Genomic DNA, 14,601 nt, shown 5'->3' on the forward strand with positions numbered 1-14,601 from the left:
CCAAATAGTATGACACTAAATGTAAGGACTTCCAGGAGAAGAAAACAAAAGCCATATAATGTACTATGTTATCTCTCATCTCTTTTGCCATCCCTTGGTTATCTCATATTGTTACAATATTTATATGTGCTTAATAAGTTATTTGAAATTTGATTAGGGAAGGGGGAAATCAAGATAAGTGGGGGGAGGGTGGGAGGGAAATGGGGACCATGTCTTGACAAAGGGTATCAATGTTTGTGAAGTTATGCACCTTCTATCTGGTGAATATACTGTAACCCTTCTATTAATCACGATAAAAATTATTTAAAAAACAATAAATGTATGAAATAAAAAAACTGACCAATCCTTTCTGGTCTGTTCTCAGACGGCAAATAAGATGTTTAAGTCTGTAGATGTAAAGTCTAAGCACTTTAGGTTATAAATGAAGCATAGTTGCAGAGATGTGTTTTCCTTATCTATAGGAGGAGCCCCGATGTTCAAGCAAAAGAAGAGTTATGGAAGCATATTCAGTGAGTATTGGGGTCTTTACTTCCTTGTTCTAGATACAGGGAGTTTTAATGCAATCCCAAGAAGAGCCACTGAGAGGCAGCTTCGGTCTGCAGCTTACCAGTGGGCTACTGTGTGCTGTCCAGGCCTATGGCAGGGTCCTAGGCGCAGCAGCCCAAGAAAGCAGCTCCACATAACTCCTTTCTGATGTCACTTACCTCATCCATAAATGAACCTCTAACATTCCCACAGCTTATAAATAATACCAAGGAAAACCAGTCCAGAAGGAAACGAACACCTCTACCACAGGGGAAACAAGCAGGTCTGTTGTAGAAAACAAGGGATGGCAAAAGTGTACATGTAGACAAACTAAAGAAAGCAGAAGAGAGCGTCTTTCTTTAGTTTGTCTGCATGTACAGAACTACCTGAAGGGTTTCTTTCTGTTTTTACTTAAACACATTCTAGGTTTTTTTTTCTTTTCTTTTCTTGCCAGTGCTGGGGCTTCCACTCAGGGTCTGGGCACTGTCCTTGGGCTTTGTCAGAGCTATCACTCCACCACTTGAGCCACAGAACCATTTCTAGCTTTTTCTGTGTATGTGGTACCCAGGAATCAAACCCAGGATGTCATGTATGCTAGCCAAACACTGTACTGTTAGGCCAAACTCCCAGCCCAAAACATTCTAGTTTTTTCATTCATACCCCCCACTTACATTTCAGAACAAGATTATAAAGGGAAAAGACATATTTTGAAAGATATCAGTATGTATATATTGACATGGCAGCATTTTCTTTCATGATTATTCCCTTCCAGAAAGGAATTGGTTGACCCATCTGGATTGTCAGAAGAGCAATTGAAAGAGATTCCTTACACTAAAATAGAGTGAGTATGGTCATTGAAAATATTTTCATTAATGTTTTATTAATGCCAAGGGAGAAGTTCATTTTTCCTTTTCAGTTGTGTTCCTTGTAGTGCTTGAATTTCTATATTTTAACAGAAGAAATGAATATGGACTAAGTGGTAGTAGCTCACTGTAATTCTAGCTTCTCAAAGGCTGAGATCTAAAGATTGCAGCTCAAAGGTGGCCTGGGCAGGAAAGACCATGAGGCTCTTTAACGCTAATGAACCACCCAAACAGCTGGAAGTGGAGCTGTGGACTTTTCATTGTAGGTTGGCTTTGAACCTAAGTTCTGTGGATCTCAGCCTAAGTACAGATGGTGTAGCCCACCAGAGCTTGGCAAGATTGAACTCTTCATGGGAGGGTAGTAAAAAGCAGACAGGAGAATGATGAATGCTTTCTGATAGGAATGAGATCCTATTTTGACTTCATTGTATATTTATCTTCCATACTCCGGAAGAGAGTTTAACTAAAATTTAGATTGGTGGTTAAATACTCACATGTACTGAATTTAGATTGGTGGTTAAATACTCACATGTACTGAATTTAGATTGGTGGTTAAATACTCACATGTACATGCAAATATTCCAAACAGCTCTTGTTTCATGGATAGCTGAGGAAATACTATTATTATTATTATGATATCATGAAGTTTAAGTCACCAAAGTCTTTCAGCCTGTAAGAAGTCATTTTGCAGTTTTAGTATTCAGAAAGAATTTTGAATCATCCTGATTTATTTTTTCTCTGATTGTTTGCTTTCTCTTCTTTTTTTTCTTTCCTTTCCCTCCCTCCCTCTCTCCCTCCCTCCCTCTCTCCCTCCCTCCCTCCTTCTCTCCTCCTCCTCCCCACCTCATTCTTCTTGTTTCTTCTTGAGGACTCAGGCTGACCCAGTCTGCATCAGGCATTCTCATTCATCAAGAAGTTACCGCCAGTATTGAAGGTCCCAGTGTTCAGATGGGGAGCAATCACTTCTCTCAGAAGTGAAGTAAGTGGGCAGGTCTAAATACAGTAGCCTGTGGTTCCAAAACAGCCCTTTTTCAATGAGAGAAATAGCCCTCTTTCACTTAAGTTCTGAGTCTAGCTAGTAACCTATTCTATTTTGTGTGGAAGGGCGTGGTTATTGGGTTCATATCAGGAACTCACACTTGCAAGGCAAGCACTCAAAACCACGCAAGTCTAGCCTCCAGCCTTTTTTGGTTTTAGTTAAGTTTTTGATAGGGTCTGGGGAATTTTCTCCTTTTGAAGCTGGCCTTGGACCTTGATGCTCCCAGTTTCTACTTTCCAAATAGCTGGGAAGGCAGGCATGAGCCACCATGCCAAGGCTGTTCATTAATTCTGAAACTCTCTTGCAGTTCAAAAACAGATTTGGTACCACCTCTTCCTGTGACTCGATCCTCAGATGCTCAGGGTGCTGGTGGCTCTACAGTTCATCAGGTTAGTAATAATGAAGTTTTAGAAAGTATACTACTGCTGGCAAATTTCAGAGGCTTCTTGTGCTTTGGTGCATTCCGTTTGGTAGGTAATCGATCATTAAGTATACCCTGAGATTCTTTCTTTTCTTGATGGCACTGGGATATGAATTCGGGGCATGGGCTTGGTAGGCAAGTGCTCTGCGACTTGAGCCATGCTTCCAAGATTCTATGTGTTAAAGACCATCTACAGGAAAAAGAGAAGGAAGGAGTGTGTGATGAAGAGGCAGTAGATGGAATCATGTAAAGCTAAAGACAGTACAAGGCCTAAAGTGATCTGACATTAAGATAATGCCTAAATTATGGGCAATTTGAAATGAAGAAACAATACCTTTTACCTCATTTCCCTGTGCCAGTAGTGACACTTGAAGTTACGCGCTGTGTCTTCTTAGCTTTTTGCTCAAGGCTGGCACTCTACCACTTGAGGCACAGCTCCACTCCCAACTTTTGGTGGTTAACTGTAGATAAAAATTGTATAGACTCTGCTGCCCAGGCCAGCTTTCATCCATGACCTTTAGATCTCAGCCTCCTGAGTATCTAGGAATACAGAACCACTGGTGCCTAGTTTCAAGTATTTTTCAAGCCAGAGAAACAAAGTCAAAATGGGGACAGATGTTATTGTTAACAATGGCAGACAGAAGAATTACTCAAATCCGAATCTATTTTTCCCTTCAAAAGGAGGTATGTACATCCTTGAAATTGGGTACAAATATGGTTAAAGACAACCGAAGGACATAGTGTCTAGCTGCCTTAACATAATCAATTTAACGCTCCTGAATTCGGTCTCAGAGAGCCTTGAATGTCATTCTGCAGGGTTTGACATTATTCTCACGGCAGAAGTTTAATAAGATGATATGAACTTAAAGACAGTTGGATGAACTTATAGATGCAGAAGTTGACATTTATGATTGGCTAGTGCCAGCCTGTCATTGTGCGGTTTTCATCCCATTATGAATCCTGTAGAGAAGCCAATTAAAACTACTGTGTCTCTCTCATAAAAACATGTTAGCTATGCAGTTTTATACATTATAAACTTGGGAGTTCATACATTACCTACAAAGCTGTTATGCTATTTTCCATTGCCCTGCTCCTTTCTTATCAATTACTTGATTATTATGTGCCAGATTATTGGGCAGTACCCTGTGGTACTTGTTGGGAAGTGAAAGAAGAGAGATGTGGGCAGAGGTACAAGCTAAACTGTGTAGCTCAGTCCCCTAATGGGATCTTATGGGAAGCTCTGGAGCTTCAGTCATCCTGTCTTGAGCTAAGGAGGTTGTTGTGGCTGAGGGCTGTTTTTGGAAGGCTCGTGGGATTGGATAGGGTGGATCTCAAATTGGAGCTGTGTAGCAAACCAGAATTTCCAATAATCCCAGCCCGGAATGGAAATCTGAGCAACACACACAGATTCTATAACAATGCATGTGATTTATCAGCATCACTGAAGAATTTCAAAAATGGCAGATTAGGCCAGGAGCATGTCCTAGTGGTAGAGCGCGCCTAGCATACATGAAAATAGCTAGAAGCAGTGCTGTGGCTCCATGGTAGAGCACTAGCCTTGAGAAAGCCCAAGGACAGTGCTCAGGCCCTAAGTTCAACGCCCCCCCTCCGCCCCCCAAAAAGCAAATTATACAGAATAAATAGCTCTCATTTTGCTGTATGCAAGTCTAGAGCATCTTCTGTCAGCTGTGGTGATCCTAAGCCTGCTTTCAAATGAAACAGCTATCCACTGAGCACTGCAGGGAGTGGTACCCACCAGCTGAGCAGTCAGTACATCCTGGTGGATCACTTCATCTACTCTACTGCCCCAATAACTAGTGTCTTGCTTGTAAATAATTAATATTGTACACATTCTGTCCTTTTACAAAAACTACTTGGTGACTCTAGCATACACATGTAAAAATGTTTTCTTTAAGAAAAGAAATGGGTCCAAAGACAGCCTGATTGAAGCAAAACCTCATCCTATCTACATGCAATCTGACTGGAAAGCACACAGCAAAAACAGTGAAAACTGTTCAAGCTGCCCACCTCAAGATAGAGACTTGATCGTAATGAAGAGGCAGGACTGGGCTGGGAAGGGTGTATCACGGGTACTTCTCAAACTGTGAATTAGCTAACTATTCGAGTATCTTGGACTTTTTGTCTCCAGGGTTTTCTCTCAAACTACTGCCTCTGCTCTAGTGTGTAGTTACACTCTTCCTTTTAGTCATCTGGGCTACAGTAAACAATTCCCTCTACTTTTCATTTCACTTTTGGCCACTTTGCAACCTCAGACCTACCTACAACCTCTACCCCAGATTGGATTTATGCCTGAGGCCTTATGGTTCATTTCTGTTCTGGAGCTGCTTGTATCACAAGAAAATTGCTGCCTCACAGCTACATTTGGGGCCAGTAAGCTTGTGGTAAAACATCCTTGTTTAACTGGTCCAAGCCAGACTAAATCCTACCTGCCCTGGTCTGTTATTTCCTGCTATAATAAAGCCCAAACCCTAAGTGGTCTAACCTTTTCTACCCATCTCTTCAGACTTACCACCCTCAGCCCCTGTAATAGCCAGCTATCTTACAAAAGGGAAGAACAGCATAAGCCATAGAAGGGGCTAATTTTCCTTGCCCCTACTATCCTAAAAGGTATCTTTTTAGGCCCAACCTGACTAGCTAGCTCATGCTTCTGACTCAGATGACATGACAGAATTCATCTCACAAAGAAAACTTTGACATATTTCTTCACCAGCTATATATCCTTCCAGAGGAGCTATGTTTTAGGGATTGTTTCCAGCTCTTAGTACAGTGCTTTGCACTCAATTCTAGCTGCTCAGGAGCCTAAGATTGGAAGGTTGTGGTTTGAAGCCAGCCTGGGCAAAAAAGCCCCTGAGAATCTATAATCTCCAATTAACCAAAAAACAGCTGGAAATTAAGCTGTGGCATAAGTGGCTGAGCAGTAGTCTTGGGCACTAAAACCTTAGGAACACTGTATAAACTGTGAGTTCAAACTCTTGAATGGTGCACAGAAAAAGAAAAATACCGAATGCACATACAACCACCCCAGCGAATATAGTAAAGCACACACAGGAGTTAAACCATGAGGTAGCTAGTGTAATTATTTGCAAGAAGAAAACCTTGTTAGTAGTGATCTCAAGGCTATCAGACATGCGGATGAGACTTCAGAAAGATTTGAAGTTACTGGTCATAAAGATTGAACCTTCCCTTAGAATTTTCAGTAACAGAAGACTGTTTTATGGTGAATAAAAGACTTAAAACACAGGTGTCAAACATTAAAACATTTATTCATAAACTGTCTTGAACGTATAGTCGAGCATGCTGGATAGGCATTTATGTGTTCTGTGCAACTTCCGAAGATCAAACACCTAAAATCCTCACCATGGACGGCCTAAAAGAAAAAAGCAACAACTTTTGAAAACATGTGCCACATCTTTACTAGACAGTGCATGCTTCTTTACCAAAAAAGTTAACACTATTACTGCATTCAGCTCTGAATACCAACACACCTTTACATTTAGCCAATGAGAACGAATCTAAGCTATCTAGAAAGCCCCCATTTTGTGTTATTTCTTTCCTACACCATTTTATTTGCTAACTTTGGGGCAGATGTACTAACGATGAACCACAATATTGAAAAATCGCTCCCCCCCCCTCCCCGTGCAACTCCCTTATCACCTTACCTGAAGTGCCACATGGTTTTCAACCAGGACAAGTCTCCTCGAGCACTCATCTTTCACCTGGAGAAAATTTAGTTCAAACTGGTTAAGGGAACCACACACCAAACGCGGGCCATCTCAGAGACCACTTATACATGCAGATGAACATAAAAGCGCGCACTGTCGCTTGTGCAGCTCCACCACCAAAGATACCAAGAATTTGAGGGCAGGAAAAGGCTGCAAAGCATTTATTTGCGCCTTTTTTGACACCGCATTCACTAGTTCGCGAAGGTGAACGGGCAACACAAAGGCTACCAGGAAAGCTGCCTGGGGCCTGGGCTGCAGCCACGTGCGCGGGAAGACTTGCCTGCCAAGATGGTGGTGTGCACTCACTCACTCTCCCGTCACGTCCGGGCCCAGGAAGCAGGAGTAATGACCGACATCCTCAGCCGCACCTCGGGTGTGGGCCCGGCGGCTGCAGCGGAGGGAAGCGTCCGCACTGGTCCTCCAGGCCGTCCGCCATCGCACGCCAGCGAGCACAGGCCGCAGGCCGCCTCCGGCCCTCCGGGACTTTCTCGGGAGAAAACCGCCGACTTAGGCCCCAGGTTGCAAAGCCGGGCGCCGGGCACGGGGGCTATCCCGGCCAGCGCCCAGGTGTGGAAGGCCTGAGGGAACACACCGGTCCAGACGCGCTGGCGCACAGCCCCATGGCTGCCACTGAGAGGAGGAGAGCCACGCCCCCTTCCCAGAATGCTCTTCTAGGCTGGAAGGACCCATCTCCGCAGGGCGCGGGGGAGGCGTGTGCCAGCGGACCGTACCATCTGCCGCCGGACTCTCGCCTGCCGCGGTGAGGCCGGAGGCCACAGGCGCAGGGCGAGCCCAGCGTCCGCAGGCCCTCTGGAAGCCCGAAGCGCGTTTCCGGTTGGAACCATTCTGGTGACAGAAAAAACGTTTTCTTGGGTGTGGTCTGAGCAGCAGGTGCGGCCCAGAGGCCTCAGACTGGAACACCGACCGCGCCGCCCACCGTCTCCAGTGGAGGGACAGTAAGGTCATTCATGAAAACGTTTGTGGTAATGGTTAATGAGGAGGACACAGAAAACACAAATAGGGAAGGAAAACCCGAGAGCTGGCCCGACTCCGGGGCCGCGCCTGGGTAATCCTGGCTACTCAGGAGGCTGGGACTTGAGGATCAGGGTTCGAAGCCAGCCTGGGAGACGCTTCTCTCCAATTAACCAACAGAAAGAGAAAGGCCAAAGTGGCGCTGAGGCCCCGGGGTAGAGAGCTAGCCTTGAGTGACACAGATCCAGGAGAGCGCCCAGGCAGGAGCAAGCGCGCGCGTGCGCACACGAGCGGGCCTGCAGCTCAGCGGTTGGAGGCCCTGGGTCTTAACACGAGTACCGTTATAAACAAAGAAGGTGTTTCCGGCTGCACTCCAGGCCAGGGAGAGAAGGGGGAGCAGGATTATATTTAAACATGCAAATTAGCTCCTCCTCCTCCTCTTCTTTCTCCTCCTCTTCCTCCTCCTCCTCCTCCTCCTCCTCCTCCTCCTCCTCCTCCTCCTCCTCCTCCTCCTCCTCCTCCTCCTCCTCCTATCTTTTTTTTTCTTTTTCTTCCTCTTCTTTTTATACTCCTCCTCCTTCTTCCTCTTGTCAGTCCTGGGGCGTGTACCCAGGGACTGAGTACTGTCCTTGAGCTTTCTCAAGCCTAGCACTCTACCACTTGAGCCTCCGCACCATTTCTGACTTGTTTTTCTATGTATGTGTTACCAAGGAATCAAACCCAGGACTTGGTGCATGCCAGGCAAGCACTCTAACATTAGGTCACACTCCCAGCCATAGCTACATATTATTTTATTATTTTACGATGTAATCAATATAAGTCTATCCATAACATGGTTTTTTTGTTTGTTTGCTTTTGTTTTTGTTTTTTTTTTTTGGTCCTAGGGCTTGAACTATGGGCCTAGGCACTGTCCTTGAGTTGAAGAGCTCAAGGCTACCACCCTACCCTTTTAAGCCACAGAGCCATTTCCAGTTTTCTGAAGTCTCACATACTTTCCTGCCCAGGGTGACTTTGAATCACAATCCTCAGATCTCAGGCTCCTGAATAGCTGGGATTACAGGCTTGAGCCACCAGTGCCATGTGGGGTTTTACGTTTAAATTCCTGCTAACTCTTAAATTTTTTATGCATAATATACTCTGAACACATTTAGTTCACACAAAGCATGTTTCAAATGCTCTCAGTCAGTAGCTGACAAGGCTAGCAATGGAAAGTGTGGAGATGAACTTGGAGCAAAGCTGTGTTTGTGTGGTCATGAAACTTCTGGATTCAAAACCAGGTGCCAGTGGCTCCCCCTTTGAATCCTAGAGATTTGGAAGCTGAGATTTGAATATCACAGTTCAAAACCAACCCTTGGCAGAAAAATCTGCAAGAATTGATCTCTAATTGGCTAGCAAAATAGCTCTCCTAGAGGTATTACTCAAGTGGTAGAGCACCGGACATCAATTTAAAAAAGTAGAGCAAGGGTGTAAGGCCCTGGTAATGGAAAAAAAAAAAAGGAAAAAAGAGAAAGGACAATGATCTGGGAACAGCAGGCTGTGGTGATGGTACCTGGCACAGAGCAAGGAATGAAGTGGAAATGTATGAGACAGACAGAAGCAAGACATGCAAGGCTCATAACTGTGAAAGATATTGGGCTTTTATGCTGAAATTTTAGAATTATCACCATACAGATAAAGCAGAGGTTATTTTGTTTCTTCCTGTTAAGTGTAATCCTTGCAGAGGAGAAAGGTAGTGAGACAGGCTGTGTGGTTAAAGGCAGACTCTCCTAGCTCTTGTAAGTCTTATGAGAGACTCATCAAAAGACTAGTTCAGCCCTTTTTTTTCTTTTTAATGCATTTTATTGCTATTATAAAGGTGTTAAAGTTATCTAAGTCAGATAAAGAGTTGGGGATTTTTTTTGGTTTAGTTTTTGTTTTGTGGGTCATGGGGCTTGACCTGGGCCTGGGCTTGTCCCTGAGCTCTTCAGCTCAAGGCTATCACCCAACCCTTGAGCCAAGCCCCACTTCTCATTTTCTAGAGCTTAAGTGGAGATAAGCGTCTCAGGTCCTTTTGTGCTGGGGCTGGCTTTGAACCTTGATCCTCAGATCTCAGCCTCCAGAGTAGTTAGGGTTACAGATGTGAGCCACCACACCCAGCTTGTATATTTGTTTCTGAGCAACATCATTTCTTCTCCCACTCTTTCCCAGTTTCTCTCTCCCATCCCCACCCACAAGTTGGATAGTTCATGTTCAACATAATGTGTATTGAGTATCACTGTGGCATTGGTTTACCATTTGTCCTTCCATTTCTGTGCCTCCTCTTACACTGTTACTGTATGACTGCATAGAATCTTAGGTATTTTATCATGTCCCAATGTATTTTTTTGAAAACCACCCAGCATATTTACTTGTAGGTTTATAGGCATGTTCTAGCTACCACTAATGAGTGTGTTTGCTTACTTACGTTCTAACCAGCATAATTTTTTTGCAGTCCTGGCCTTGAAGTCAGGTCCTGAGCACTGTCCTTGGGCTTTGTGAAAGCTAGAACTCTACCACTCGAGCCACAGCAGCACTTCTGGCTTTTTTCTATGTGTGTGGTACCAAGGAATTGATTCATGCATGCTAGGCATGCACTCTACCATTAGGCCAAACTGCCGGCCCCATTTAGCACAATTTTTTCCAAGTCTTTCCATTTTCTTAGGAACGGTACAATAGAGATCCCCTATGCCCCAGGAATTCCTCACCTGGGCAGTTATCCAATAGAGCACAACCAGGTTCATTGCAGCATTATTTACCATTGCTAAGATATGGACTCCATCTAGATGCTCCCTCAGTGGATGAATAGATCAAGAAAATATGGTGTATATGTATACACAATGCCACTCTACTCATCCATCAGAAAGAATGATATTGCACCTGTTGTTTCTTTTAAAAGAAAACAAAAGGAAAAGAAAAAAAACATGTCTCATCTGAAGTATAAATTAAATATTGTATAAATTAAATATTTAGAGTTAATATATATTCAGCATAATTCCAAGTTGTTTGGGAAAAATTACAGGAAAGGAAAGAAAATGTAGTATAGCCTAGTGATGATTAAGATGAATATGTTCACATATAATTTCAGAAGACGTGGATTGTCTTCCTTTGGTTAGCAAAAGCTACATAAAATCCCCCGTGCAGCATCAGTGGCGGAAATCTGCCAGAAAGGTGGCCTTGTCCATGAGAGCCATAGGCTAGTGGACTGCTCCATAAATACAAACTTATCAACAATCCCAACAGGCCCGATGTCAGTATGTAGAATGACCACCAGGTGGCGGTAGAAGACAATCACACACACAAAAAATCACACTGCTTTAGAATCACATCACACACCCACTTCAATTTGAATGAAATTACAACTAAGTAACCATATTAAGTATAACCATCTCATCTTTCAGGAATTTTTTAAACCTAGTTTCCATTCTACATTTTCAGAATTACGACAGATTTTCTTATTAAAATCCTGGTGAAATTATATAAAAAAGACTTGTTTGGGTAGGTTACTTTGTATACCCCTGAAATGTTCTGCATGTCAGTTCAGACAGGAATGAACATCTCACACTGGCAACTGCCTGTGTACTGCAGATATGTATGTCCCGAACCAACTGGGAAAGTAAGGCTGCAGCGGCCTGGAGTCAGCCTGCCAGGAAATACACATAGGAATGTGGGCTGAATTACTCGTAAGTACTTCTGCTATGGGTTAGGCAGCTCATTCTGTCTTAAATTTTTTTTTAGTCAGGTATGACTTGATTGCTATGTTAGTCACACTCTGGAAAGAAATAGCTGCTAAATGAAACTATGTGTCTTTTATTTTTATGACTAATTATAGATATAGCATGTGGTTCATGTTCACATGATTCCAAGAACATTTTTAGAAAACTCCGTTTCCACGTCAGTAACTTTGCCTTTCCATGGTGTGGCAGCCTTCTTCCTTTCCCTTCCGTTCCCTTCTCTTCCGTTCCCTTCTCTTCCCTTCCCTTCTCTTCCCTTCCCTCCCCTCCACTCCCCTACCCTCCTGTCCCTTTTTCCCTTCTCCTTCCCTTCTCCTTCCCTTCCCTTCTCCTTTCTTCCTTCCTTCCTTCCTTCCTTGCTTCCTTGCTTCCTTCCTTCCTTCCTTCCTTCCTTCCTCTTTCCTTCCTTTCTTCCCTCCCTTTTCCCCCTCTTTTTCCAAGACTGGGGTTTGAACTCTGTATTAAATGCTTTCAAGTGCTCTACCACCTGAGCCACACTTCGAACCCTAGCAGTCTTTCTTTGGGAAGCAGGCAGACAGATGGTAGGAAAATGTATGGTTAGGTGAATACTTTGGTGAGGACAGGATAAGAGAAACAGCAATGATAGAACTTGATTTTTTAATAAGTGGCATTAGTTGTCTTCAATCTGTGGCAGAGGATTCCTGGCTATTCCACTAGACTTGGAGTTTCACAAATGGATAAGCAACTCTCCAACAGGCAGAACGACGTAGCACTGAGAAATAATGGGAGGACAAAATGATGGGAGGACAGAAATGTCTAGTATAGGATGCTTCCAGCTTCAAAAAAAGAATTTTATTTCAGAAAATTCTTCTCTGTAATGGTAACTGTAGCAGAATCCCTGTCATAGGCCATGAAATAAATGCTTGGCCATTTCCTGTGTTCAGTGGTTCTCCTCATGAGAAGCCACAATGGGTTGATCAGCTGCCACAGGAAACCTAAGCCTTGACACAGCCCAGTGTTCCTCTTTAGAGCTAACAAGTGCAGAGAACTTGGAAACTTGCATTTGAACAATTTCAGAGATTGCAAGTCTCTCATAAATGTATTCCTGAGTGAAGGGAAAAGTGAGTTCAGGGGATGGAGGCCTCTCAATACTTTAGCAACTGATGCATCATTGAAAGAATTTCACATTTCCTTTTAGTTGTGAGGACTTGTATTTATTTTCTTAAGCCATTGTTGAGCTAACATGAATCTTCATGAGAGGGCAGGTTGGAAAATTCAGTATTAATTTACCCCAATAATCCTAATATGTATCTTTTGTTGTTGTTGTTTTGGTTTCGTTAGATGACAGAGGCAATATTAAGATCTTAAATGTGACCTCTGTACCTCTGTTCCTTTTGCTTCTGAGATGTGGTCGAGTCCCAAATGTTGGGATGAGCACAGTCGTGCCCAGCACATCCAGCTCCTAAATGAACTGCCTGGGCATGTGATTTTCTATGGTGGTGCAGCCAGCTCCACCCGAATGAGCCCATCTCTGATGGGAGTGGTGGAGTGAAGAGACTGTGAGCAAGAGAGTGAGTCCTTGGTGGATGGCAAGGTGGCCCCTCCCCCATGAGGAAAGGCTGAGACCAGTTGATTTGTGTATCTTACAATGTGAGAGACTCGGGGAATAGTAAAATGCACTGGACTGGACTAGCTGGAGCTGCCGCTGTCTGGCAGTGGTGCTCATGGGAGAAAGGACTTTGGTGGGGACATGGGCATCTCACCTGTGGCAAAAGTACATGTTTCCCTACATCAGAAGTGAGAGTAAAAAGACTTGTGATAGGATCTCCCAGTGCACCTCAGGCTGGCATTGAACTTGTGATCAGCCTGCCTCAACTTTCTTAGTACTGGGATTGGAGGCATGTACCACTAGGCTTGCAAAGAAGTGAGATCATTTTAAAGGAGACTTTGTGTGGAACAGGGTTGCCTATAATGGACTGGGGCTGGGGTGGGGCAGGGACCACAAACAGTAGGCCCAAGTGAAGAGATTAAGAGACCCACCTGCACATTGTTCAAATCCCAGCAATGCTGATCACTTGGTGACCATGAGAGGGACTAGAGTGAGAATGGTAGAAGAAAGTGAGCTCATACTACTACCTGTATTGTAGAAAGTTCCACAAGGGAAGCTGGTTAAATTGTGTGTGTGTGTGTGTGTGTGTGTGTGTGTGTGTGTGTGTGTGTGTTGTTTATTGAGGCTCAGGGACTCCTGCTCTCATTTGGCTTTTTTTACGGAAGTATGGTGCTCTACCACTTGAGCCACATCTCCACTTCTAGATTAATTGAGTTGAAATAAATTGAGCCAGAACTAACTGAGCTAGATTCTACTTTGATTAACTTCTAGTGTTTGATTGAGGTAAGAGTCTCATAGACTTTTCTGCCCAGGCTGGCTTTGAATTATAATTCTCCAAGTTCAGATGAATCAGTAGCTAGGATTATAGGTATGAGCCACCCCTACCTGACTGAAGTAAGAATAGTCTTACAACTTTTAGAAATTGTTATTATAGGGCCAGCAGCATGGCCTACTGGTAGAGTGCTTGCCTAGCATGCACAAAACCCTGGGTTTGACTACTTGGTACCACATAAACAGAAAAAGCCAGAAGTGGCATTGTGGCTCAAGTGGCGGAGCACTAGCCTTGACAAAGTTCAAGAACAGTCCTTAGGCCCTGACTTCAAGCCCCAAGACTGGCAAAAATGTTATTATAAAGATGATGTACAGAGGGGTATAGTTACATCAGGTAAAGAGTACATTTCTTTTTGGAAAATGTCACCCCTTGCTTTGTTCTCTCCCAGTGTTTCCCTCCTGCTCCCACCCACCCATTGTACAGTAAATTTTCAACTTAGAGTCTAGTTGCTAGAGTCTAGTCTGCTGCCTTTGTCCACTCTCTCTATCCATTTCTGTGCTTCCCCCGTAGACTTTCTATTCTTTGTTGTGTTTTTTTCTTTTCTTAAATGTTGGGATACTGTATAGAGGAGTTATAGTTACATTCGTCAAGTAGTAGTGCATTACTTCTCACACGTTGATACCCCTTCTTGTGTTTTGGTCCCCATTCCCCTCCCATCCTCTCCTTCCAATCATCTTGTTTTCCCCTCATCGCTTTCCTATTCCAAATAAACAAATAAACATATATACAGTATATCAGGTAACAAGCTAAGATATTGTAACATTATGAGATTAACCAATGGACAAAAAAAGAAGAGAAATAACATAGTATATTAAGAACAATAATCACACAAGATAAAGCTCTGGTTCCATATCCTAGAGATCCTTTCACTTAGTCTCATCCTATAT

General features: G+C 43.5%; 1 protein-coding gene, 1 long non-coding RNA gene and 1 other non-coding gene across 19 annotated transcripts in view; 1 reads left to right on the forward strand and 2 right to left on the reverse strand.

The window, feature by feature from the left end:
- Positions 1-14,601, forward strand: part of Epb41l4a (erythrocyte membrane protein band 4.1 like 4A) — a 773,501-nt gene that overhangs the window by 271,917 nt on the left and 486,983 nt on the right. For 2 of the 17 annotated variants that reach the window (XR_016535216.1, XR_016535217.1), the window contains 3 exons: positions 462-509; positions 1,298-1,366; positions 2,257-2,361. The exons of 10 other annotated variants lie outside the window; for them this stretch is intronic. Coding sequence is in view for 1 of the 7 variants with exons in the window: in XM_090331501.1 (XP_090187627.1) it covers positions 462-509; positions 1,298-1,366; positions 2,257-2,320 (181 nt within the window). In the remaining 6 variants the exon portion in view is untranslated. Of the gene's footprint in view, positions 1-461; positions 510-1,297; positions 1,367-2,256; positions 2,375-14,601 lie in introns of those variants that run through there. 5 more of the 17 variants (XM_090331501.1, XR_016535230.1, XR_016535228.1 and 2 more) reach the window with 5 other exon arrangements.
- On the reverse strand, positions 6,114-7,234 carry LOC150064093 (uncharacterized). Its single transcript, XR_016535235.1, has 3 exons — positions 6,872-7,234; positions 6,529-6,585; positions 6,114-6,236 (listed from the first exon to the last, which is right to left on the reverse strand). It is a non-coding gene; the product is annotated as an uncharacterized LOC150064093 (long non-coding RNA).
- Positions 6,683-6,817, reverse strand: LOC150064094 (small nucleolar RNA SNORA13). The gene has a single exon (XR_016535342.1). It is a non-coding gene; the product is annotated as a small nucleolar RNA SNORA13 (small nucleolar RNA).

Source organism: Megascapheus bottae, chromosome 4 (genome assembly GCF_031878675.1).
Source record: "Megascapheus bottae isolate mThoBot1 chromosome 4, mThoBot2.hap1, whole genome shotgun sequence".
In the NCBI taxonomy this organism is placed as follows: Eukaryota; Metazoa; Chordata; class Mammalia; order Rodentia; family Geomyidae; genus Megascapheus; species Megascapheus bottae.